General features: G+C 35.0%; 2 protein-coding genes across 8 annotated transcripts in view; one reads left to right on the top strand and one right to left on the bottom strand.

Moving 5' to 3' along the window:
- The window catches only part of LOC136039976 (paired box protein Pax-6-like), a 54,487-nt gene extending 42,498 nt beyond the window's left edge, over positions 1 to 11,989 (top strand). For all 3 annotated transcript variants that reach the window (XM_065724046.1, XM_065724051.1, XM_065724039.1), the window contains exons 6-8: positions 77 to 159; positions 7,485 to 7,660; positions 10,845 to 11,989. In XM_065724046.1, coding sequence (XP_065580118.1) covers positions 77 to 159; positions 7,485 to 7,660; positions 10,845 to 11,190 — 605 coding nt within the window. In that variant the 3' untranslated portion in view covers positions 11,191 to 11,989. The remainder of the gene's footprint in view (positions 1 to 76; positions 160 to 7,484; positions 7,661 to 10,844) is intronic.
- Positions 9,331 to 21,055, bottom strand: part of LOC136039992 (zinc finger CCCH domain-containing protein 11B-like) — a 33,418-nt gene continuing 21,693 nt past the window's right edge. For 4 of the 5 annotated variants that reach the window (XM_065724083.1, XM_065724074.1, XM_065724079.1 and 1 more), the window contains exons 5-6: positions 19,635 to 20,248; positions 9,331 to 9,563 (exon numbers count right to left, since the gene is read on the bottom strand). In XM_065724083.1, the coding sequence (XP_065580155.1) occupies positions 9,414 to 9,563; positions 19,635 to 20,248 (764 nt within the window). In that variant the 3' untranslated portion in view covers positions 9,331 to 9,413. Of the gene's footprint in view, positions 9,564 to 18,179; positions 20,249 to 21,055 lie in introns of those variants that run through there. The other variant, XM_065724066.1, reaches the window with a different exon arrangement.

Here is a 21,055-nt window from a genome sequence, read left to right as displayed (position 1 = left end):
AGTCTTTCTTTATTATTCTTGCTAAAAGATATCAGCTTTTTCCAGGATCTGAAACACTTTGTTTTGTTTATTCCAGAATTTGAACGGACGCATTACCCTGATGTATTTGCTCGTGAAAGGCTTGCTTCCAAAATTGGACTTCCAGAAGCCAGAATACAGGTATAGTTTTTTTTAAGTTTTCAATGGATATCTTGTTATTCGTTGTTCCAACAACTAAAACCAAATCGATGAATACTTAACATTATGTAAACATTTCTGACGCATTTTAGATGGTTTTAGCGCTTGTTTATATTTCTAACGGATTGACCCGAAAACTATTGGTGTTATTCTATATAAACTGATTTGCATTGTTACATTTCTTATTTGTTAAAACTAATTCTTATCGTCTTTAACATTTGGCGCTAAATGATTTGCCACTTTTCCCAGCAATAGCTTTTCTTTGGGGTTCCTACGTTGTCCGTCTTCAAAGCGAAATTCCACACCCAAAGAAGGTATTCATATAGGATGTGACTGAATTTCTTTTGCCAGCTCTCTATACAATATTTCCACGGTATCTGTATGAGCGGGCATATACCCATTTAAATTGTATGTCAGGTAGCGTTCTAAAAGCCCCATTCATAACCCTGGTAGGTCATTTAAGAATCAAACAGAGAAAAGCGTAGCGTTCTCTTTAGAGGTAGCGTTCTAAAAGCCACATTCAAAATCCTTGTAGGTCATTTAAGAATCAAACAGAAAAAATCGCATGTGAAGCTTTGCATCAGAGATCAAAATTACACGATCAATTGAACTATGACGAAACCTTTGCCCTTTTAAGAACATCTCTGGTGCAGCAATTCCAAAGACGTTGTCGTATACTAATCAAATCAAGATGCATGACCTTTCTTGAGAAACAATATGGTTCAATCGATTCGTCTAAATTATTTCTTTTGTTTAATCTGGTTCTAAAAATGATTAGGAATTTCGATTTTTTCTATTTGAGCAATATTTATTTTTCTCATCTGTAAAAATAATTAGAATTTTGAGCCTTTGACATCAAGTTTTATTTCGTCTTATTTTGAAGAACAATATGAAACCAATCTTTTAAACCAATCTTAACCAATCAGTCCGTTAATAACAAGCAAAAAAAAGCCAAGCCGAGTTTTTCAGTTTTTCGCTCTTCAGTAAATATATGTCAGTAAGATGCACTTGACAAGTCAAAGCACATGTATATGAAAAAATCTTTTAATAAATTGTAGAATTTTAATGTTCTGTTAAGCGTTCCACGACAAGAGGATTCGAAGTTGGGTCGAAAAATATGGATAAAAAGAATTGTTGAAGGATTTATAGCCTTCTAGCCTGAAATTACCCGAAAAAGGACTATTTCCACGTATGGGATAAACTATTATTATGAGCTTGGAGGAATTTGCCGCACTAGAAAGAAAACCGTTCATAACATTCCAACAAGTTAACAAGCAAACTTGGCAATTTTTTGCCAGGATTTTTACTAGTGTTTGATACACCAGCCATCACTGGAAAATTTGTATATTTGTGGCAAAATCGACAAAGTTTAGTTCAGTTTCCAATTAAAAGATTGATTCCTGAGTACCATTTTTTTTCTCTCTATTCTTCTTTCTTCTATTCTTCTTTCTTCTATTCTTCTTGAGAAAGCTGCTCCTTGACTTTTAAATTTTACAGCATTGCTCTTTGAAACATCTTTTATTTATTTAAAATTATTCGGGACTGAAAGACCAAACCACTTAAGTTTCAAAAGCCCAATATCGTATCTTCGTTCACAATCAAATAAAATATGATGTCCAAGTAAATACATTGTACAGTATAGGTATAAGCTGTACGAGTTTTAATCTGTCTTTTCGTGTTTTTTGTATTAAACTTAATGTGTTTTTGAATATTTAATACAATGTCTTTAGTGTGTTTATGTTTTACTACACAATCAGTGTTTTTGTATATTGTTTGGCATTTTCAAGCTTTCCCTGCAAGACACCGTACTAAATAGATTTAAAGATTTAAAGAAAAAAAAACAAAGATAAGAAAATTCATATTTTGTATTGAACTGCAATGTTTTTTCTGCTTCTTTTAAGCTTAAAAGCAAAAAGAATAATAAAGAACCAATTATTCTTTGTATAGCCCTATGAATGTCTTACTGATTAATTTTACTTAATCAAAAATGAGAGGCAAAAAACAATTATTGTTTTTTTTTACTTATGAATTGATGAAATTACTAGATATTACTGATTAGTCGATGCCATAGCCATGCCAAAAATATTACACACACACCCACAAGTATCATTTAGAAAATAAAATGATGTCCCTCATCAATTCTCTTTTCCCCCAACTACACAAAATTTGTCGCCTTGTTTTCACACCTCTATTTTGTGGGGCCTTTGAGAACAAATTAGAAGCTAATCCGCTTACGATAATAATGCTATTTACATGATTCTCTTTTATGAGTTTATATTCGGTTCTCGACTGGGAGGGATAGCTAATACATAATGAAAATTAGATAAAGAAGCAACGATAACTACGGTTAAGTGAAAAAAGAACATAAAAAATATTTCTACCAGGAATTATTGGGAGCCGGATTGCCGTGCTCTATTTGAAAAACGATCAGAAATTAAATAAAAAAAAAAAGTTTCTTCAACTAAAAGTAAGGATCAACATTAAAACTTAAGAGGAGCAGAAATTATTCTACATATGAGGGGAGGCTGCCCCTCCTCAGTGGCTTGCTCTATACGCCAAATTTTGACTTTTTGTCACAATTCTTTGAAAATGACTCATGAAACACAATTCCATGCTCGCTGACAATTCCCATGGGAAATTTTTCCTCAACATACTTTTATTTGAAAGAATTTAATTTCTCGTCATTTTTCAAATAATACTGGTCCCCCCCCCTCGGTAGAAAAATTTCCCTAGAAATCACCTCCCTTGGAAAGTTGCTCCTGCAAAAAATATCCCATGGAGAATTTCTACTGCGGAAAATCCCCCCCCCCGTATAGAAAAATGACCCATACACTTCTAACACCGCAAAAAATTTTCCCCTAGAATATCTCCACTCGTAAAATTGAGTCGGCAAAGAGAAAGTAAGACACATAAAATGAATTTTGCTTACAAATTCTGAGAAATTCCCCCAGTTTAAAATTTATCCAGGAAATTTCATCCCGAGAGACTTCCCTCCCCACGAAAAATTCTGCCCCAGAAAGATCCCCTACCCGTATACAATAAGCCTCACTCCAGAAAACGTCTGTATACTTCTCAGTAATAGACAGTATATGTAAACAGTGGACACATTTCAGAACTTACAGCCCTTTCCCCAGGGGCTGTGGAGGGTCATGTAAGACGTAGTTATTGGACTTTTCAAGTATGCTGATTCAACTGGCTATCTTAAAATTTTGATTGGACGACTTTGGGACAAAAAGGGGCTATTTGCCCTCGAATCTTTTTGGCCACTTAAAAAGGGCAGGAAAACTTTTAATTGCCGTTCGAATGAGTGGTTCCCCGGTATTCTAGGACCATTTCCTCGATGCGCTCACCCCTGGGAATTACAAATAAAAAACTAAACACACATCTGTGAACTTTTTCTGGTAAAAAAAGTATAAAATTCCAAATTTTTAGAGACTGGAACTTGAAACCTCTACAGTAGGGTTCTCTGATAAACTGAATCTGACGGTGGGATTGTCTTAACATTCCTTAGATTTTGGTAGATATTCCCCCCCCCCCTTTTTTCGAAAATCAGGCAAAATTTTCTCCGGCTTAAAGCTTTTGATATGTAACACTAGTCTTATATAATTGGAATCAGCATAAAAACCTTATTAGTTTGATGTATCTATTAATATCAAAATTCCGTTTTCTAGAGTTTCGGTTACTAATGAGCCGAGTCGCTCCTTACTTTCATTATTGGCTGATGAATTCAAACTTTTTACATTGGACTTGTTAGGACTTTCAGAAATCCATATTATCGTTGTAGTGAACATTAAAATAGGTAATATAGGATTTATTTACTCGGAGAGTAAGGATAGGGTGCATTGTCAGGGACTAGGGCTCATGAGTTGTTAAGTCTTGCTTAGGTTGGGGAGGTATTAATAATAGAATGCTAGCTGCCAATTTTATTATTGGAAAATGTAAGGTATCAGTCATAGTAGTATACACTCATGTAGAGCCGATTGATGAAGACAGTACAGACTTGGATGAATTTTAATTACGCTACGTAGAAATAGAAATAAAGGGTATCTTAGCCAAAGTAAATTTAGTGTCAGAAATGAAAATAGTAATTGTTATAGGACGCTGCAATTTATAGGTGTAACAGTCTAGTTATAATCAACCCAGTATTTGGTCATATACTGCTCCTTAAGTGGACATGGTACTCACAAGACGGTAAGACGACCCACCTTGTTGGTTATGCTATTGTACTCAAAAGACTGGCAGAATCGACACAAGTTACTAGATTATGTAGATGGTTGGAATGATTTAGGAAAATAGTTTGTGAAATTTCAGATAGTGTTTTAGGGAGGAAAGTTAGAAATGTAGCCAGGTATATTTGCGAATATCTTCAAATTTAGTAGAGAAGAGGGGGGGGGGCTTGTACAGGGAGTGTTCAAGTGATAGGTCATATAAAACTAAGAGGAAAGTAAGGAAAGTGGAGTAAGCATTAAAACATGTAATAAGCAGATGTGAAGTTGAGGTCATGGATAAATTTTCTAAAGATCTAGAAGATGTACTAGACGACATTATAGTAAAACACAGCATGGCATGCTAAAAAACTGAGAGGCGATAGTCAATCTGGACTTGTCCCAGTTAAAGATGGGAACTGGATCACGATCAGTGATAAGGAAAGAGTTAAAGAAAAATAAGATAACATTTTGAGAATGTGGTAAGTCGCTATAAAGTTAAAGGAAATGATATACTAAAGAAGGGTAAAGTTTGAGACACTTTAGAAGTGAAGGAAGATTTTTTTTTGCGAAGAAGAACTAGAGGTAGTACTAAAAGGATTAAAAAAGACTCAAGAGGATAGTCTGGTAATAAGCTTTTTAAATTTGGTAGTTTTGAAATTAGAGATGAATTACCGAAGGTTATGAATATGATTTGTGCAAAAGGGGAAGTACCTGGTTATATTAAGGAAACTCTAATTAAACCCCTCTATAAAACAAGGTTCAGTGTGGTAATTATAGAACCATTAGTCTGGTTTCTGTAAGAAAAAATTGCTTAGTAATGATAATACTTTTAGACTTAAGATGATGTAGATAAAGTTGTAGGAAAAGAACTGTGTCGTCTTGGGAAGGGGAGAATGTGTCCACCAAATCTCTACTCTTTTAATTGATAAGTGTTTAAGGGACACGGCAAAGGCTTTAGGAGAGCATGGAATCAAATGAGAAAGTAAAATTCTCCTAGATAAAGATTATGCTGATGATATTGATGATAAATATTATTATACTAGCAAAATGAATGGTGTTTTGGAAGTTCGAAAGCTCAGGGTGCAAGAATGGGCTTGAAAATTAATGTCTAAGTCGCTTAGACTGAGAATAAGTGAAGGTGAAGAGGTGATGTTGGGTACCTAGAAGATTGATCAAGTGCATAGCTTCACTTAACTAGGTAGCATTATAAATAAAGTAGCAGACGCAGTGAAGACGTTAAAACCAAAAAACTCAGGCCCCAGGGTCTTTTATCACAGCTGAAAAAGTTCAGAAGAGCAAAAATAGTCTGCGAATCAAGATTAGAATGCTGGAAGCCACAGTGGTGGCCGTGGTCCAGAATGGATCTAAAACTTTGGCACTCTGAAATACAAAAAAAATAATTTATTGGATATTTTCCAGAGCCATTGTCTAGGGATTGTTTTGAGTAGCCTCTGACTGACCATATTTCATATAGTAAGTTATGCGAAAAATTTGGTCATATTCCCTTTTTCTAAGGCTATATTGAGGGAAAGGTTGAGATAGCTAGGACACATTCAGCAAATAAAGAACTGCCAAAAATACTCCTTTTTGGGTAAACATCTAGGGCCAAACAAAAAAGTAGATTGTCTGCAAATTGGGTGGGAGGAGGTCATGAGGAAGGATTTAAGGGACTGGAACTTCTTGGGAAGGTGTAAAGAAGGAGGCTTTAAATAGATTGGGATGAAGGGGTATGCGTAGGTGTGTTGGGCTCATGTGGCTTGGTCCAGCAGTCAGTTGTTAGTATTAGTGTCATATTTTACACATTCTCTAGCTATGTACCTAGACATAGTCCTATCGTTCTAAATGTTTCCAGATAATTCAATATAAAACTACGAGAATTCTTGGTGCTTTCCTTTATCGCCGAAATTGATACTGATGTATTTTATATGTCCACTCTATTCCTTATTTTTCAATAAATTAAGTTCGACTTTATTTTTTATTTCTCAATAGATTAAGCTTTGGTAAACTTAAGGACTTCCAGTCATGACTTTGGCCGTATGATATTCAGTTTCTACCTATAATTTTATTATATATATGTTCCACGAGGTCCCTTTCCCTGATTTGCTCTTCTTCGATTTATCTGGAATGTATAGACTCGGGTGCATCAATTACCAAGTAGACTTAAAAAATAGCTGTTTTTCTTATTTCATTGAAAAAAAATACAATTTTCTTGTTTTTATCGATTAAATTCTAAAAACAAAAAAGTTCCACCCTCAAAGCTTTTTTAAAATTCATTCCCCCCTCCTACACTTTCGTAAATGGACACCCCAGTAAGCTAGAAACCTTTACTGAATCGCGAAAAATCTAAATTTTCATTAAGATTTCAAATATTTTTAATGGGAAAACGTTTAAACTGAACAGTAAAAAAAACTTTAATATCCAGGTGCTCTAGAAGAATAAATTAACATACTTGATTACTCCTCCATAATAATAAGATTCTCTTACTTTATTTTTTCTTTAGTTTTGTAGTATTATTCTTACAATGCTGGGGTGGCCTCCTCTCTTCCTCTCCTCCAAGCTTTGTTTTTGCAGATAATAACATAACATTTCATTTGAAGATAACCTTCGTTTGAGTGTAGGTCTCTGTGCTGGATAGCTTTGCGTAATTATTTTGGTATAGCTGTCTAAAATTTAGCTTTGTATAGCTGACTGTATTGAAATCTTATATAAGAGCGTATAAATTATATTACTGCGGATAATTACTAATGTCTTTCAAAAAATTTGGACTGAAATTTTTGCTGTTTTTGAAGAGTTCACGTTCATATTTTTTTTTTCTCTTGAAACCAAAGTTAGACACTAGCTGTAAGAGCGGGGTGTTGAAAGAGCAATATACCCCCTTATACTTGTCGTTGTTTCTTCTTCGAAATTTAACTGTAATCCAGGAGTCGACGAACATGGCTTTTTGTTTATATAAATAAGATGGATAAAAAAAGATTTAGAGCTATTTTACAAGCTCAGAAATTATTCAACAATAAACACCGAATCATTAAAAAGGACTATTTTTTATTGCTTTTATTTTGTCTGCTTTGGTTGCATTAATAAACGATACTTTTATCTCAGGTATGGTTTAGTAATAGGAGGGCCAAGTGGAGACGTGAGGAGAAATTACGAAATCAGAGAAGGGCACCCTCCACGGAAGATAGAGTGTCAGCTCTTACGAATGGCTCAACTAGTCCGACGAGAATGGTTAGCAATACCTACAATCCTCCATACCACACAGCAAACAGTGATTACAGGTAGTTTGACAAAAAAAATTTTTTTGCTCATTGGCTATCATTAAACAATTGTTGGCTTTTCTGCAGCTTGTGGGTGATTCGAAAAAGTCAAAGTTACTCCTTTATGTCATAAATAAGTGGTTTTGAAATAAATAAGATAACAGAAAAGAGCTTTTCTGCTGCCTTTTACAGGATACCATTTTTTGGATGATTTAAAACAAGAAGATAATCTTAAAAATTATGGCATATTAACGACATTTTAGAACGTTAATTTGAATGTAGTACAAGAAGTCGCATCAAATAGCCTTTCAGTGGGATTACTTGAACATTCTGGTCCTAATCATGGTCACTCAATCCTACACTAGTCAATAAACATACCCCCACGACGCAATCAGTAAATAAGAAATCAATTGAAGGACCATCGTGACCGCACGTATATTTACTTTTTTTTCAAATGAGACTTAAGACCAACACTGAAAATTAAAACGAAGATAAATTATTTTACACAAGATGGGTGTCACCCCTTCCAAGCCTCTGCTATTAATACTGAAGTTTAAACTTTCTTTATAACAGAAAAAGCTAACTGAATTGGCATTAAACGTAAGATCTTCATTTGAAGTTTTTTTATCGAGGCATTCAGAAAAATAAAGCATTTGCAAGTACCAACAGTACATCTTTGTTGCATCTTTAAATTTCTCGTGAAGAGCATTGTTCAAAGGAGACTGGCAGTAAACCTCATAGAGAATAGTTTCTGATTTTTCTAAGGTTTAGTGTTCCTCTTTTCCTTCATCTGAAAAATTCATTTGTTTTTCATTTATTCTCTGCCGAAAAGTGTGTTGCATATACACATTTCCCAAAGTGGCGAAAAAGAGCAGTTTATTAAGGCCGGACATACTTTACTACTTGAAAAGAGCACTATAATCAGTTTTTTTCGTCAGAAAGAGCCTTTCGTCGATCGCACACAGTCAGAAAAAAATTGTCCCTTGAAAATTGAGCCTCAAAAAGAAAACTAGTGTGGAGAGGTGACATGGGTTTGATTCCTCCCAAGATTTGTGTTGTCTCATCAAGGGCACAGCAAGGGTGTGGTTCACCCCCTCATTTTTTTTGTTCTGCAGTGCTGTTGGGACGCAAAGCACATATCCTGGAAAATTAGTAAAGTGTAGCGTTAAGAAAATGAAAAGACACAAGGAAAGTTTGTTTTCCAAGATAATGGAAAGGCGAAACACCACAGCAATTTCATGCAAAAGGCAGGTATCTTTACAGCCACACACAAAGAAGTGGTACCAATCATTGACAAGCCTTTAGACAGAGGATGTGTGCTTCTGAAACGAAAAGGCTTAGCCTTTTCAAAGAACGATTGTAAATTGTGACTTTCTAATGAGTCTCTTTGTAATCGAGTATTTCCTCTTTTTCCTGACTTTGCCATTAAGGGTGTGCCTGTAGAGAGAGAATATTGACCTTTCCGCCGCTACAAAGTCTGCAATAACTCTAGAAAGAATTTAGAAGAGGCCTGAAATGAGGCAGATTGCAGATTTTCACTTAATTTTAAGAAATCTCGTGACCTATGTGAAAATTAGGAGATCCCTATTTCGAGACCAAGAATACTTCAGGAGGTCACTATTTATCCCTTTCCTCGAAAGCTCTATCCATGCTACTGCCCACACGTTTGAAGTGCACCAGAACATGCTATCTCCTTTTCAGTGTGCGATTTTTTTTTCATTCAAAAATAGATTACAATCTTGAAAATATAAAAAATCCTTTTCTAATGCATACTTTAAATTCTTCTTCTTTTCTTTTTTTTTATCCAGCGGTATTTGGTCCTCCTTTCCTCGTTTACTCTTCTTTTTCGTTTTCTTGATGATGGGTTGGTGATACTTAATGTAATGGATAGAATAAAACCGGTAACTATTTTCTTTTCGTACTCCTGAAAATAAAAAAAAATCTTATTTCTTTTTTTTATCTAAGACTCCCTGCTTATTTGTAATCTAATTGATTCCTATTTCACTATTATATACTCCTTCACTTTACTACCTATCTATCTTACCTCTTACTCGACATTCCCTAGCTTTTCACTTTTCTAATTCCTTAAACACATAATTTTTCCTCTCCTAGTACATTTTATCTACCTTTTTTTTCTAAAAACAATTTTTTTAGCGTAGAATTCTCCATCCATTAGTTTACCATACAACAATATAACAATAGCATATACATTTTTGTAGTTTAAAATACTTTCACTTTCCTTAAAGCACTTATAAAACACTTTTCACTACATTTACCTAAATAATGATAAACAAAATATAATGCCACTTATTTATCTTTTTTAATGCATCACATTTCAATACATTCTACTCTCGCTGGACCTTGCGTTACTGGGTAGCTACAACAATCTTAAAAAAAATTACCAAAAATCAAATAGTATGTGTATAAAAATCACATTCAGTGTGTGTATTAGGCCCAGGTGGGTTATCTCTTCCGCTCTGAAAATAGTTAATCCCAGAAGACTTTTCTGGCTGTGCTCCTGGGTCTTATGATTTCTGCTTGTTAATTTTGCCTCTAAATAAAACCAAGAGAAGAAATAATCCACTCTGTTATAGTTTTTTTTTTTTTTAATGGGAAAATAGCTAGATATATATAATAAAGGGTTTTTGGATGGACATATATTCATTATGCAAAACTCATAATGTATGATCATCTTTTTCCATATTCTAAAAAAACAATTCATAATACTTTAAATATATTTTTTCTTTCGCAAATTTGGATTAAAAATATTGTAATATAATCCTTTTCATGTGCAGTCTCGTTACTCTTAGATGGAGTGTTGCCCCTCCACCCTGCTGTTGGTAAATGTGCGTGGCTATTATCGCTAATACCTAACAATAACGATTACAACACAAGAGAGTACAAGTACTCATGATGAACACAGGAAACATTTAACTTTGTCACGGTAATTGTGTTTTTCATGAAACCTAGAATGTTTTTATACTTCAAATTATCATTGTTTTTTATGACCTATAATATTCTATGATTCTATTCTCTTTCCTTGGACAAACCTGACTAAATAAAAATAGGTGAATGCGTCATAATCATTAAAAATAGATCTAACAGCGTATTTATCTCCTTAATGTTTTTGTGTTTGATTATTTAGCTTCTATGAACAAAACGCTATGGACAGACCAGTTAACATAAGAGCAATACTTATTTCTAGTGCAATGGCTGTTGGAGCTGTGCCGGCTTTCGGAGTTCAGCCACCGACCCCCCTATCAGCCCAAATTGAGCCAAGTTCCTCCCCGAGTTGTTTGCAGCAGCGTGAAGCCAGTTACTGGTCAAGACCAAATTATGATCAACTATCAATTAGTGCTTACGCTAGACCTAGTATTGGTTCTTGCAACACAGCAGCAATGGGGCATACTCAATACCAGCCACATATGATGGGACAATATGGGATGCATCATCAAGGACCAACGGGTTTGATTTCACCAGGTGTAAGTGTTCCAGTGGCTGTCTCAGGTCAAATGTTAGACTTTACCCATCAACAATATTGGTCTCGGTAGCAAAATCCCTGATTGAACACTGGGTGACAAAATCAATAATAGCTACAATGCAATGGTTGTGTAGAGTTGCTTATTTAAAATGAAGTACAAGCACAAATGATACAGATTTAGCGAACACTATGTTTGCATATTATGTACCTAACATCATGATTAATGTGTAAAGTAAGCAGGGCTGTAAAACAAAATTAAGGGACAGAAAAATCTTGGTGTTTCGTATTGTAGATTTACGAAGTTTTTTCATACTGGACAAAATGGCCGTCAAGTCAGGGTTCTTTTTAGAATACCCAGGTCCCACTGATGTGAAGGTGTGACTCTTAAGGCCGAAATTGAGAATTTGTTGTCCAGTTATTAAGAATTTTGGCCTTCTTTAGTGAAAAAAGTACACTTTCTGAATAAAATGTTTACGTGCCATGAGAGGCGTGGGGGGGGGAGGGATTCACTTGAGTTTCATAGATGCTTCGATAAAATAAAGCCATAGAAGGATTGCTGTAAGAGTCTCTTAATGTTTTCGGTGCCTGTACATTATTTTTGGAAGTAATTGTCTTTTTTCTTCTCCTTTTTTTTTTTTTATAAAATCTCATATATGTTTGTTTACCTCAGAGTTACACTTGTGCATATATTTTCTCCGGAGGATTTAAGTGCTCTCGGTAGAGTCATCGAGCAGTGTGTTTTTCTTGTTCTTTTTATACTAGTCTTTCGCAACACCAAGTGCTTAAACTTATTCATCAAAGTTTCATTACGTAGTGCGAGTTATAAGTTATTGTAAGCTGCATGTCAAAATAAAGAAAACCGTCCACAATTCTACTTTTCTTTTATGCCAAATTAGGGGGAAGGCGAACCCTAGAAGGAATGATTTTTAAACATTAAAGAAACAGTGGGGCAGATAGGAAAAATTTTGATCGCCAAATATCCGGTTTTTTTTCAATACCTTACTATCAGCGAGGGAACATCGTGGCAGACTATTTTAAAGGGCTCTCTCTCAAAGGAAGTGTTTGTACGTGTTAACTAATAAAGATGATTTAACAATTTTTGATGAAGCCTCCTTTTAACATTCTAATAAACCTGCGATGCTATATATGCTAGAAGGAACAGGCCAGCGTTTTATTATCTGACTGCGTTAGTATGGGTACCTTATTGAACAATGTTAAGCGGTAATAGGGTTAAATAGAGGAGATCGACACACACCGATTATCCCCATATATCTTGGCCAGCTTACCCACCCGTCTCGACCCGTTCAGAAATTTCCAACTTTAAATGTATTTTTGGGCTAACTAAAATTGGATCATAATGTTTCAGCTTTTTGGCTAAACGGGTAGATTTAGAACTAATTCTTTAATTTCCATTGCATATTTTACTGAATCACCGCAACGACGTTGGCCACACGGTAAATATTTAGATTAACAGAGTATTCTAAAAGCTAAGAAACATAGACCTACAATCAGAATTTTATCCTCAATCCAAATATGACATTCTTTTCCTTAGCAAGTTCAATTTTAAGCCCTTTACGTACTCTCGATGATATCTTTTTCTCTTGTTTTAGATACGGCTTGTATATCTGTGTTTCCTTAATCTTGTCAAAACCGGTTCACCCGTAAATTGAATCAACGCTGACAAAATCTTGAATCAACAAATGTATGGGAAATATGTAACATGGGCCATATATATGTGTAAGATTAAAAAAAGGTTAGGCTAGATTAAGTTAGGTTAAAATTGAATTTACGACGGAAAAGAAGGTCATATTTGGATTCAGAATGAAATTCTAATTCTAGGGGTAAGCTGGTTTCTTAGCTATTTGAATACTCCTCTAGGTTTATACCAACCACACTGCTACCCCCCCCCCCCTCCGCCTCGGCATCAATTTTGGGTTGAGACACGGCTGCATCCTGTCCCCCATCCTCTTCAACTTTGTTATCGACTGGATCATGAAGCGCACCAAGCAATCTACCAGAGGTGTTAAAGTAAGCCCTGAATTCTCCATCAAAGACCTTGACTACGCAGATGACAATGCCTTGCTAGAAAACGATATAGATCATGCGCAAGCCATGCCGTGTAACGTTGCTGCTACTGCGGATTTGGTTGGACTGAAGATCAGTAAGAATAAAATCAAAATATTTACAAATTCTGAGGATGTTCTCACACGGGGCATCTCTATCGACAACTCCCATTTAGAGGTCGTTGACCAGCTCATACCTGGGATCCCTCATCGACATTTACGGCGGCTACAGTACGGAAGTCCAGAGCAGAATATCCTCAGCATCGATAGTCTTTGCTCAACTTAGGAAGAACCTATGGAGACAGAGAGACGTCCTACTAAAAACAAAAATCCAGATCTTTGAAGCAACTGTCTTCTCCGTACTCCTTTACGGACGCGAGACATGGCTGTTGAAACCAGCGGGTGTTCATGCTCTGAAAGTATTCGACCACTCTTACCTGAGACAAATCCTCGGTGTCTCCCTCCGAGACAGAATTAGCAACGTTGAAATTCGAAGACGATGCCACCAGAAGCATGACATAGAAGCTCTAACAAAAAAAAAAAAAAAAAAAAAAAAAAAAACTTCGCCTAACTTGGTTTGGCCATGTTTGTCGGAGGTCAGATGACACATCACTAAAAAGGCGCTATAGGGCAAACCCCTTGCACTCAAGGCGGACTTAGAGCCGATTTGTGGTTTCCAACGACACGGCCGAAGATGGGACAAGCAGTGGCTTGAAATATGTGCACCATACACACACGACCGAGCGGCTTGGCACTCAACCGTCTACCAGATCATAGCACCAGGGAGAGCTGAAGAACGTGTTTTGAAACAAGTACAATAAGAACATCAACTCAATCAGAACTCAAATAGCTTCTTTTCCCAACGTGGATCAGTTGCGACAATTGTATTTATTAATACTGATGGTAGTTTTATTTGTTTTTTCTTTTTATCTTGTGCTGAAGACACCTAGTTTACAGGCGAAATGTCCGCGTTGTTTTAGTCTTTCATCTCTTTTCTCTCTTCTGGCCTCAGTCTCGTTTGATGTTTTTTTTCCTTTTTTTTTTTTACTGAGTTTTATCACTCTTTGTAGTTTGTTGTCATGGCTGGCCAGTTCGGCTTAAGAATTTTCACAAATCTGCTTGAGTACCAGAAAGATAAGACTGCTACGACATGAGCATTCACACCATACTCAAACCATTTCAGGAACACCTCAGACTGCACAACTGTATCGAATGCATTTGAGATGTCTACGCTGCAAACAAAGAGTGAGGATCCCATTCTGTGGGGTTTGTCAATAGCTTTCTTTAAAAGCCTATGTACAAACACGCAACTCGGGTTTCGGCGGAATCCGAAATGACGATAATCCAATTTACACTTCCTGAAATCTCTGGAAGGAGAAGCAGCTCGAGGACTTTACTGAGAAGACTTGAAACAGTAATTGGTATATATCCTGCGCATTGACTTTGATTTTTTCCCTTTTTCGAGGATATTTGACAGAGCAACAGCACAAAATGAGTTGGGGACCACACCGTAATCGACACACATCTGGAGTGATATACTTAAACAAGAGGTCAGTGTCATGCCTTAGGTTATCTGGACAAATACCATCGAGACCAGGTGCCTTTCTGCGTTTTAATTTACAAACTATTTTAGCGACAGCCGATTTAGATATCACAAAGGTATTTCGCACTTTTAATAAGGTTTTGAGCTTTTCGTTTAAGCATTTATCACAATCCCGTTCATGCTTAGGGTCTTTGGAACCAAATATTGTAGAGTAATTCCTTAACCTCTCCTCTTCCGGAAAGTCAGATGAGTCCGTTTTTCCACCGGTCTGGGATCTCTTAAAGAACTTCTACATCACTTTCTGGTTTTTTAAGGCTTGCTCTGAAACCTTATCAGCCTCTTCGCTTTTCCGTTAGATTTAGGCAGTCCTTCTTTGTGCTCCGAAATAGTTGGTAGATTACTCCAGATCTGGGCTTATTGGATTCCTTCCAGATATTGTGCAACTTAGCACGTTTTTGCTTGCTTGACCAGAGGACACTTATCCCAACCTGGCTTTTGAGGATCAGAACGGATGTTACGACCGGGGACGGCTAACTTTTCCGCGGTTTTTATGGCTTGGCAAATTTTCTCACAATAGATGTTTAAAGCGACTGAATCTTGGACACCGTACAGTAGTAGCTGGTAGGGCACTTTAAGTTTTCTCAGGATTTCGTCACAAGTGTGTTGATGCAGCATCATGTCAATTTTTTTCCACTCAGTTTTGATAGTGTTTTTTTTTGGTTGCGCAGTTGGCAGTAGCTTGAAAGGGGACACTAAAAGACAGACCTAAATGATCACTACAGGTATGGTCGGAATCAATGCTTATATTTTTCATGAGTGGAAAGCTTGTTATCACATGGTCGATATTACTCGTAGAGCCACTATTGTGTATATATGTAAACTGATGATCTTTGTCACAAAAGGATATCAAGTCTAAGAGTGCTGACAGAGGGATACCTTTTAGTTTAACAGGTAAGCAGGGGTTACACTGGAAGTCTCCACAAATCAGAAAGCGTCTGTTGCCGATTCTACACAAGTCTGCTTAAACAGCTACACACATCGGCATAGCGTTTCTCAGAACGATCATTATTCAGGTTTGTTAGAAGATATATATTGGTGAAGAAAAAGCTAGTTGATCCAACGAATCCCAAACAAGTGTAGAAGTCACACGACTCGTACAACTTACAGCAGGTGTGATCGTCGACTATAATAGCACTACCGCCACTAGGTCTTCCACGCGTAAATTGTTGTTTGGCTTCATGTATGAAAACCGATTTGCGCGAAGACAATTATTATTAAAACATAAGAAACAAAACCAAACTATAATTCTAAGTTTTAGTATGCTTTTACTTCTCAATCAGCCAAGCAGACAGGAGTTATTTCAGACATCAACGAAACACCCTGTTGATAGGTTCCATCTTAGTTGACGGTAAATAGGTTCCAGGTTAATCTGGGTAAGCCCAATATTTGTCATTTTCTCCTGCGTTTCTTTTATTTATATTATTTACTCAGGAAATTGCCTCAGGATACGGAACTTAAAAAGAGTGCTACTTCCTGTAAGCACCTGAGGTTTATACTTGATGACATTGTCTCGTTCTATCGTCATTCACAGTCTGTTTGTAAGACAAGTTAAGAGAAATATAAACATTTTTTCCCTCTTTCGGTCCTAGACCTACATTATTTTCCCCTTGTCCATCCATTTACATTGAATTGAAACAGTATTTGGCTATACATCTTCTAAAAAACAATTGTGTTCGGTAGTTGGTAGGCCTACAGCTACGAGATTCGGCAAGACTGTAAGACAAGTTAAGAGAAATATAAACATTTTTTCCCTCTTTCGGTCCTAGACCTACATTATTTTCCCCTTGTCCATCCATTTACATTGAATTGAAACAGTATTTGGCTGTACATCTTCTAAAAAACAATTGTGTTCGGTAGTTGGTAGGCCTACAGCTACGAGATTCGGCAAAGAATACACGCGAGCATGAAAAGATACAGCCAGCTTCCCAGCCATAGGAGGCTGCTATACTTCTGTTTATTTTTAGCTTTTAACACGGTGTACATCTTACATGTTTTGATAGTTTAACGGATCTTAGATCTTCGGTTTACAATTACGATACTCGGTTCTCTGTACAGGTTAGCATCCCATTGATTGTTTCAGCCCAATCGACAATTTCTTAGCTTCAGGGGGAGAGAGCAGAAATCCAATTGGAACCATCTTGAGTAATACGAAAAAATTAAGGGATGTTTTTTTGTTGAGCACTATGATTAAAGATTTCTTTTGTTTATTTCTGTTTTTCTTTTTATAGGTATTGGGAAGTAGGAATGAGCGCTCGGGGGATGATTATAATCATATATTTGATTCAATGGTTTAGGTGAATACTTTGTAGTACTGATTGAGAGGTGTCACCTGGATCGTTTATCTTTTCTTTATTATATTATCGTAATTTTGCCACCCCTCAGGAAATTATTTTGCTTTACAGGGAGGCCCTTAAACTGTTACTGTCATTAAATATGTACATATATATATATATATATATATATATATATATATATATATATATATATATATATATATATATATATATATATATATATACATATATATATATATATATATATATATATATATATATATATATATATATATATATATATATATATGTATATATTTATATACATATATATCTACACACACACACACATATATATATATATATATATATATATATATATATATATATATATATATATATATATATATATATATATATATATATATATATATATATATATATATATATATATATATATATATATATATATATATATATACTAGATACCCCAATAGTGTACGATAATGAGCTGCTGGTGACTGTCAAGAGTGTTCTATTGGAGATTTCTAAAGAATTATTTTGAAGTAAAAAAAATGTCAGAAAAGAATTACTGTCAGCCTCCCACTATATAGAGACCCAAATTGTCTTTAGTGAATATTTTAAGCTATTGAGTATTAAAACTATGAGTATTTATAGTCAGTATTTAAAAACATCTATTAAAAAACTTTTACTTAGAACAGCCCTTGAAAACTGAGATAAAGAGGATACAGTACCTCAAAATAATTTTTTGAGCCTAAGCGTCTGCTGACCTTCACGAAGACAAAGTGTTCATTAGCAAATACTCCCAGGGGACCTGTCATCGAGAGCTGTCGAGAATTTAAGTTTTGAATGTAAAATTTGACTAGAAAGACAGTGAAATTTTGTGTCCCTTTTATCGGCAAAGTTGTCAATCAAAGTGGGTGGTTCCACAGAAAACTCCCAAAGTGGCCAAATTGCTCATTTGATAATCGGCCCAAGGCAGCCAAATTGCTCATTTGCTAATTCCTTTGAGCTAATTTTTAACGTTTTCTGAGCAGGTATAATAGAACATTGTCAGGGACTGCCCTTTCTGGAAATTTAAAACGAAAATTTTGCTACATTTAATCTAAGAAACTATATTGACACTTTCTGTGTATGTAAGTTTCATTAAAACTGAATATATCTGGCACAAAAAACGAGAAGTTAAATGGTAATTCTGAGCTATCGTGGAAATTAGGTATCGGCTTTTAGTTTTCCGGTCATTTTATTGGGAATTCTTATTCAGCCTCTACAAGTTATGACAAGACCGCCCAATCAATTCCAAATAGTTTGACAACACAAACTAAAACGGTTTATAATGGACGAGACACGTGATTCTTTAAGGTAACGCATTACCTCAAAGATTCTTGACCCCTGGCTCACTAATTACGTTCTCAGTATCGAATGTAAGTAATAGTTTCGAAAATGTACGCAGACATTCAATTCAATTTTTTTTCACCTTTTCACTAGAAAATCGTGTGATTGAACAATTAGATTTCGTTTAATAGTAAGAACTTGTAAATTGGATATCAGAGAAGGGTAATGGAAAAAGATTAGAAACTTGAGCAATCTTTTGCAAAAATACAACGCTATCTAGCACGTTTAATGTATAGACTGAATAATATGTTTTTGATAGAAACAAGGATATAGCAGCAATAATTTATCCGAAGCTATTTCTAGAACACAGCTGTTTGGTAAGTCCAAGGATAGAAAGAAAATAGTAGGCCATATCCAGCCTAGATATTACGACATTCCAAGGTAAAAGCATTAAGTGCAACGTCTGACTTAATATCAAAAATGGTGTCAAATACCAGATCGACTAGAATTAATGCCCCATACTATGTACTCAACTTTTCAAAAACTATATTAATATTTGTATTTGGCATAATAATATTCATTCTATGTTTTCATCTGTAGAAGCAACATATCTCGTAGAAATTACAAAGGAACCCAAGTTTTAGCACTTTTCCTCTTAATTTATAATCTTATCACCAAATTTAGCAAACTGGTCTATCAAAGCAACATCAAATAAACAATATCTGTTCAATTCAGTTATTCGGCAATATTGTTCAGTTTACTTCTCCTGATAATTACTACGGATGCTAAAGTTTCCTGTTGACATTACAGCAACAGAAAAACGAAAACTTTCAAATACATCAATCGGCAATGTTAGCAATTTCTTTTTTCTCCTTCAAGATCATCATGAAGTTTCACATAGTTATTTAGTGCGCAGTCAATTATGCAGATACGTGTACATTGAAACATCGAAATTAACTTTTTTTGTATCAAACTAGAAATTTTTTATTTATAAAATCCAATTGTTCCCTATTAAAATTCATTAACAAGAGCTGCAAATTAAGCCAGAAAAGATAAAATCAAAGAAGAAAATGGGTTAATCTGGAAATAAAGCATCAAATTCATCTATTTTTAGGATGTACTCATTGTCCGCTTGTTTGCTAGATTCACAGCCCTTTGGATTCCAACTTAAGTGTTCCGGCTTCGATAATAATTCAGGTTGTCCATCATTACTACTCACGTTCAAAGTCTCTTCTTCTCCCGAGAAATTTAGTAACTCCTCAGCTTTTTCTAAGTTTATGAAGTGAGAAAGATTCATAGACTTTTTAATCTCATTAGATGGGGTTTCGATCGATTTATCCGCAGAACAAATAAATGCGTCATGCTTGTGTTCTATACTCTCCAAGTTAGCTAAGCACGAGTCTTTCCTTAGCAGAGGCATCAGTTTATTTATCGACTCTCTCTCATCACATTTAGCTCTTTTACTATTTTGACTTTCGACTAAATCACTCGTTCGTTTTAGTCCTTCAGAGATCAAATCATCCTCATTTTTGACCAAAGCACCTTTTTCCTTTTTTATTTTATCAGTTCTGATTTCTTGAATAGTCTTCACATGAGTTTCTTGCTTTCTTGAACCCTCATCACTCTTGCTTGTCTGATTGCGCTTGATTTTCTCTCTAAGATCAATCTTCGATGCCGTTTTTTGAAGAAATGGAAGCTGAGCGTAAGCACCGTAGCTAAAGCACGACTCTTGCTCAGCTTGTATTTTTGAAAGTTTTATCTCATCAACAGTTTTCACATAATGTGGTTCACCCTCATTTTGTGCTCGACTCACATCCACTTCGATGTCTGAATCTGAATAAAAAAACACATTTCAAACAAAGCAAGCAATGCGAAAACACAAAAATTCTTATTAAAATAGACACAAACACATTGCCTTCGTCAAAAAGATATTACAAATACGCATAAACATAATAGTTAAATAAAGAATGAACATATCATTTAGTTGATTGATTTCACTGGTTGGTTGGCGTAAAACTTTAAAGAAAAAATAAGAAGACAGTAGATTTTTTTTTCTTTTTTAGATAGATTATTTTTAATTCGGATGTACTGATGAAGGACTATTTCTCTTTTTGAGATAAACTTAATACCCTTTTTATTATACAGCTGTGGAAGAATTCAAATATACCATGAATAGCAGACGCAAAATATTATAGATTTAGGAACAAATTCACACTGAGGTTTCATCTTCTTCTTCTTAAGAAAAAAAATACCTGAAATCCTTAACAGGGATACCTGAAATCCATATATATATGTATATATATATATATATATATATATATATATATATATATATATATATATATATATATATATATATATATATATATATATACATATATATATATATATAATCACAAAGTTTTGTAAAAACAGAAATTTGCAAAAAAAACAATACAAAAAAAAAACAGAGAAAGTCAAACATTAAATTATATAAGCGTCAATCAACAAACGCGAAACAGGCCCCAGAACATCGGTCAGAGCACATATAAATTTTTTAAGGTATAAATTGCCTTCAGTGAAACACTTTTCAATGGAAGTTGGTAAAGGTGCAAATACTATTAGGTAAATATCTGGTGGAAGTTTATATTTTGGGCTAGG

Source organism: Artemia franciscana, chromosome 2, assembly GCF_032884065.1.
Source record: "Artemia franciscana chromosome 2, ASM3288406v1, whole genome shotgun sequence".
Lineage (NCBI taxonomy): Eukaryota > Metazoa > Arthropoda > Branchiopoda > Anostraca > Artemiidae > Artemia > Artemia franciscana.
Note: the sequence above shows the minus strand (reverse complement) of the source record. Positions and strands in the feature narration are given on the sequence as shown.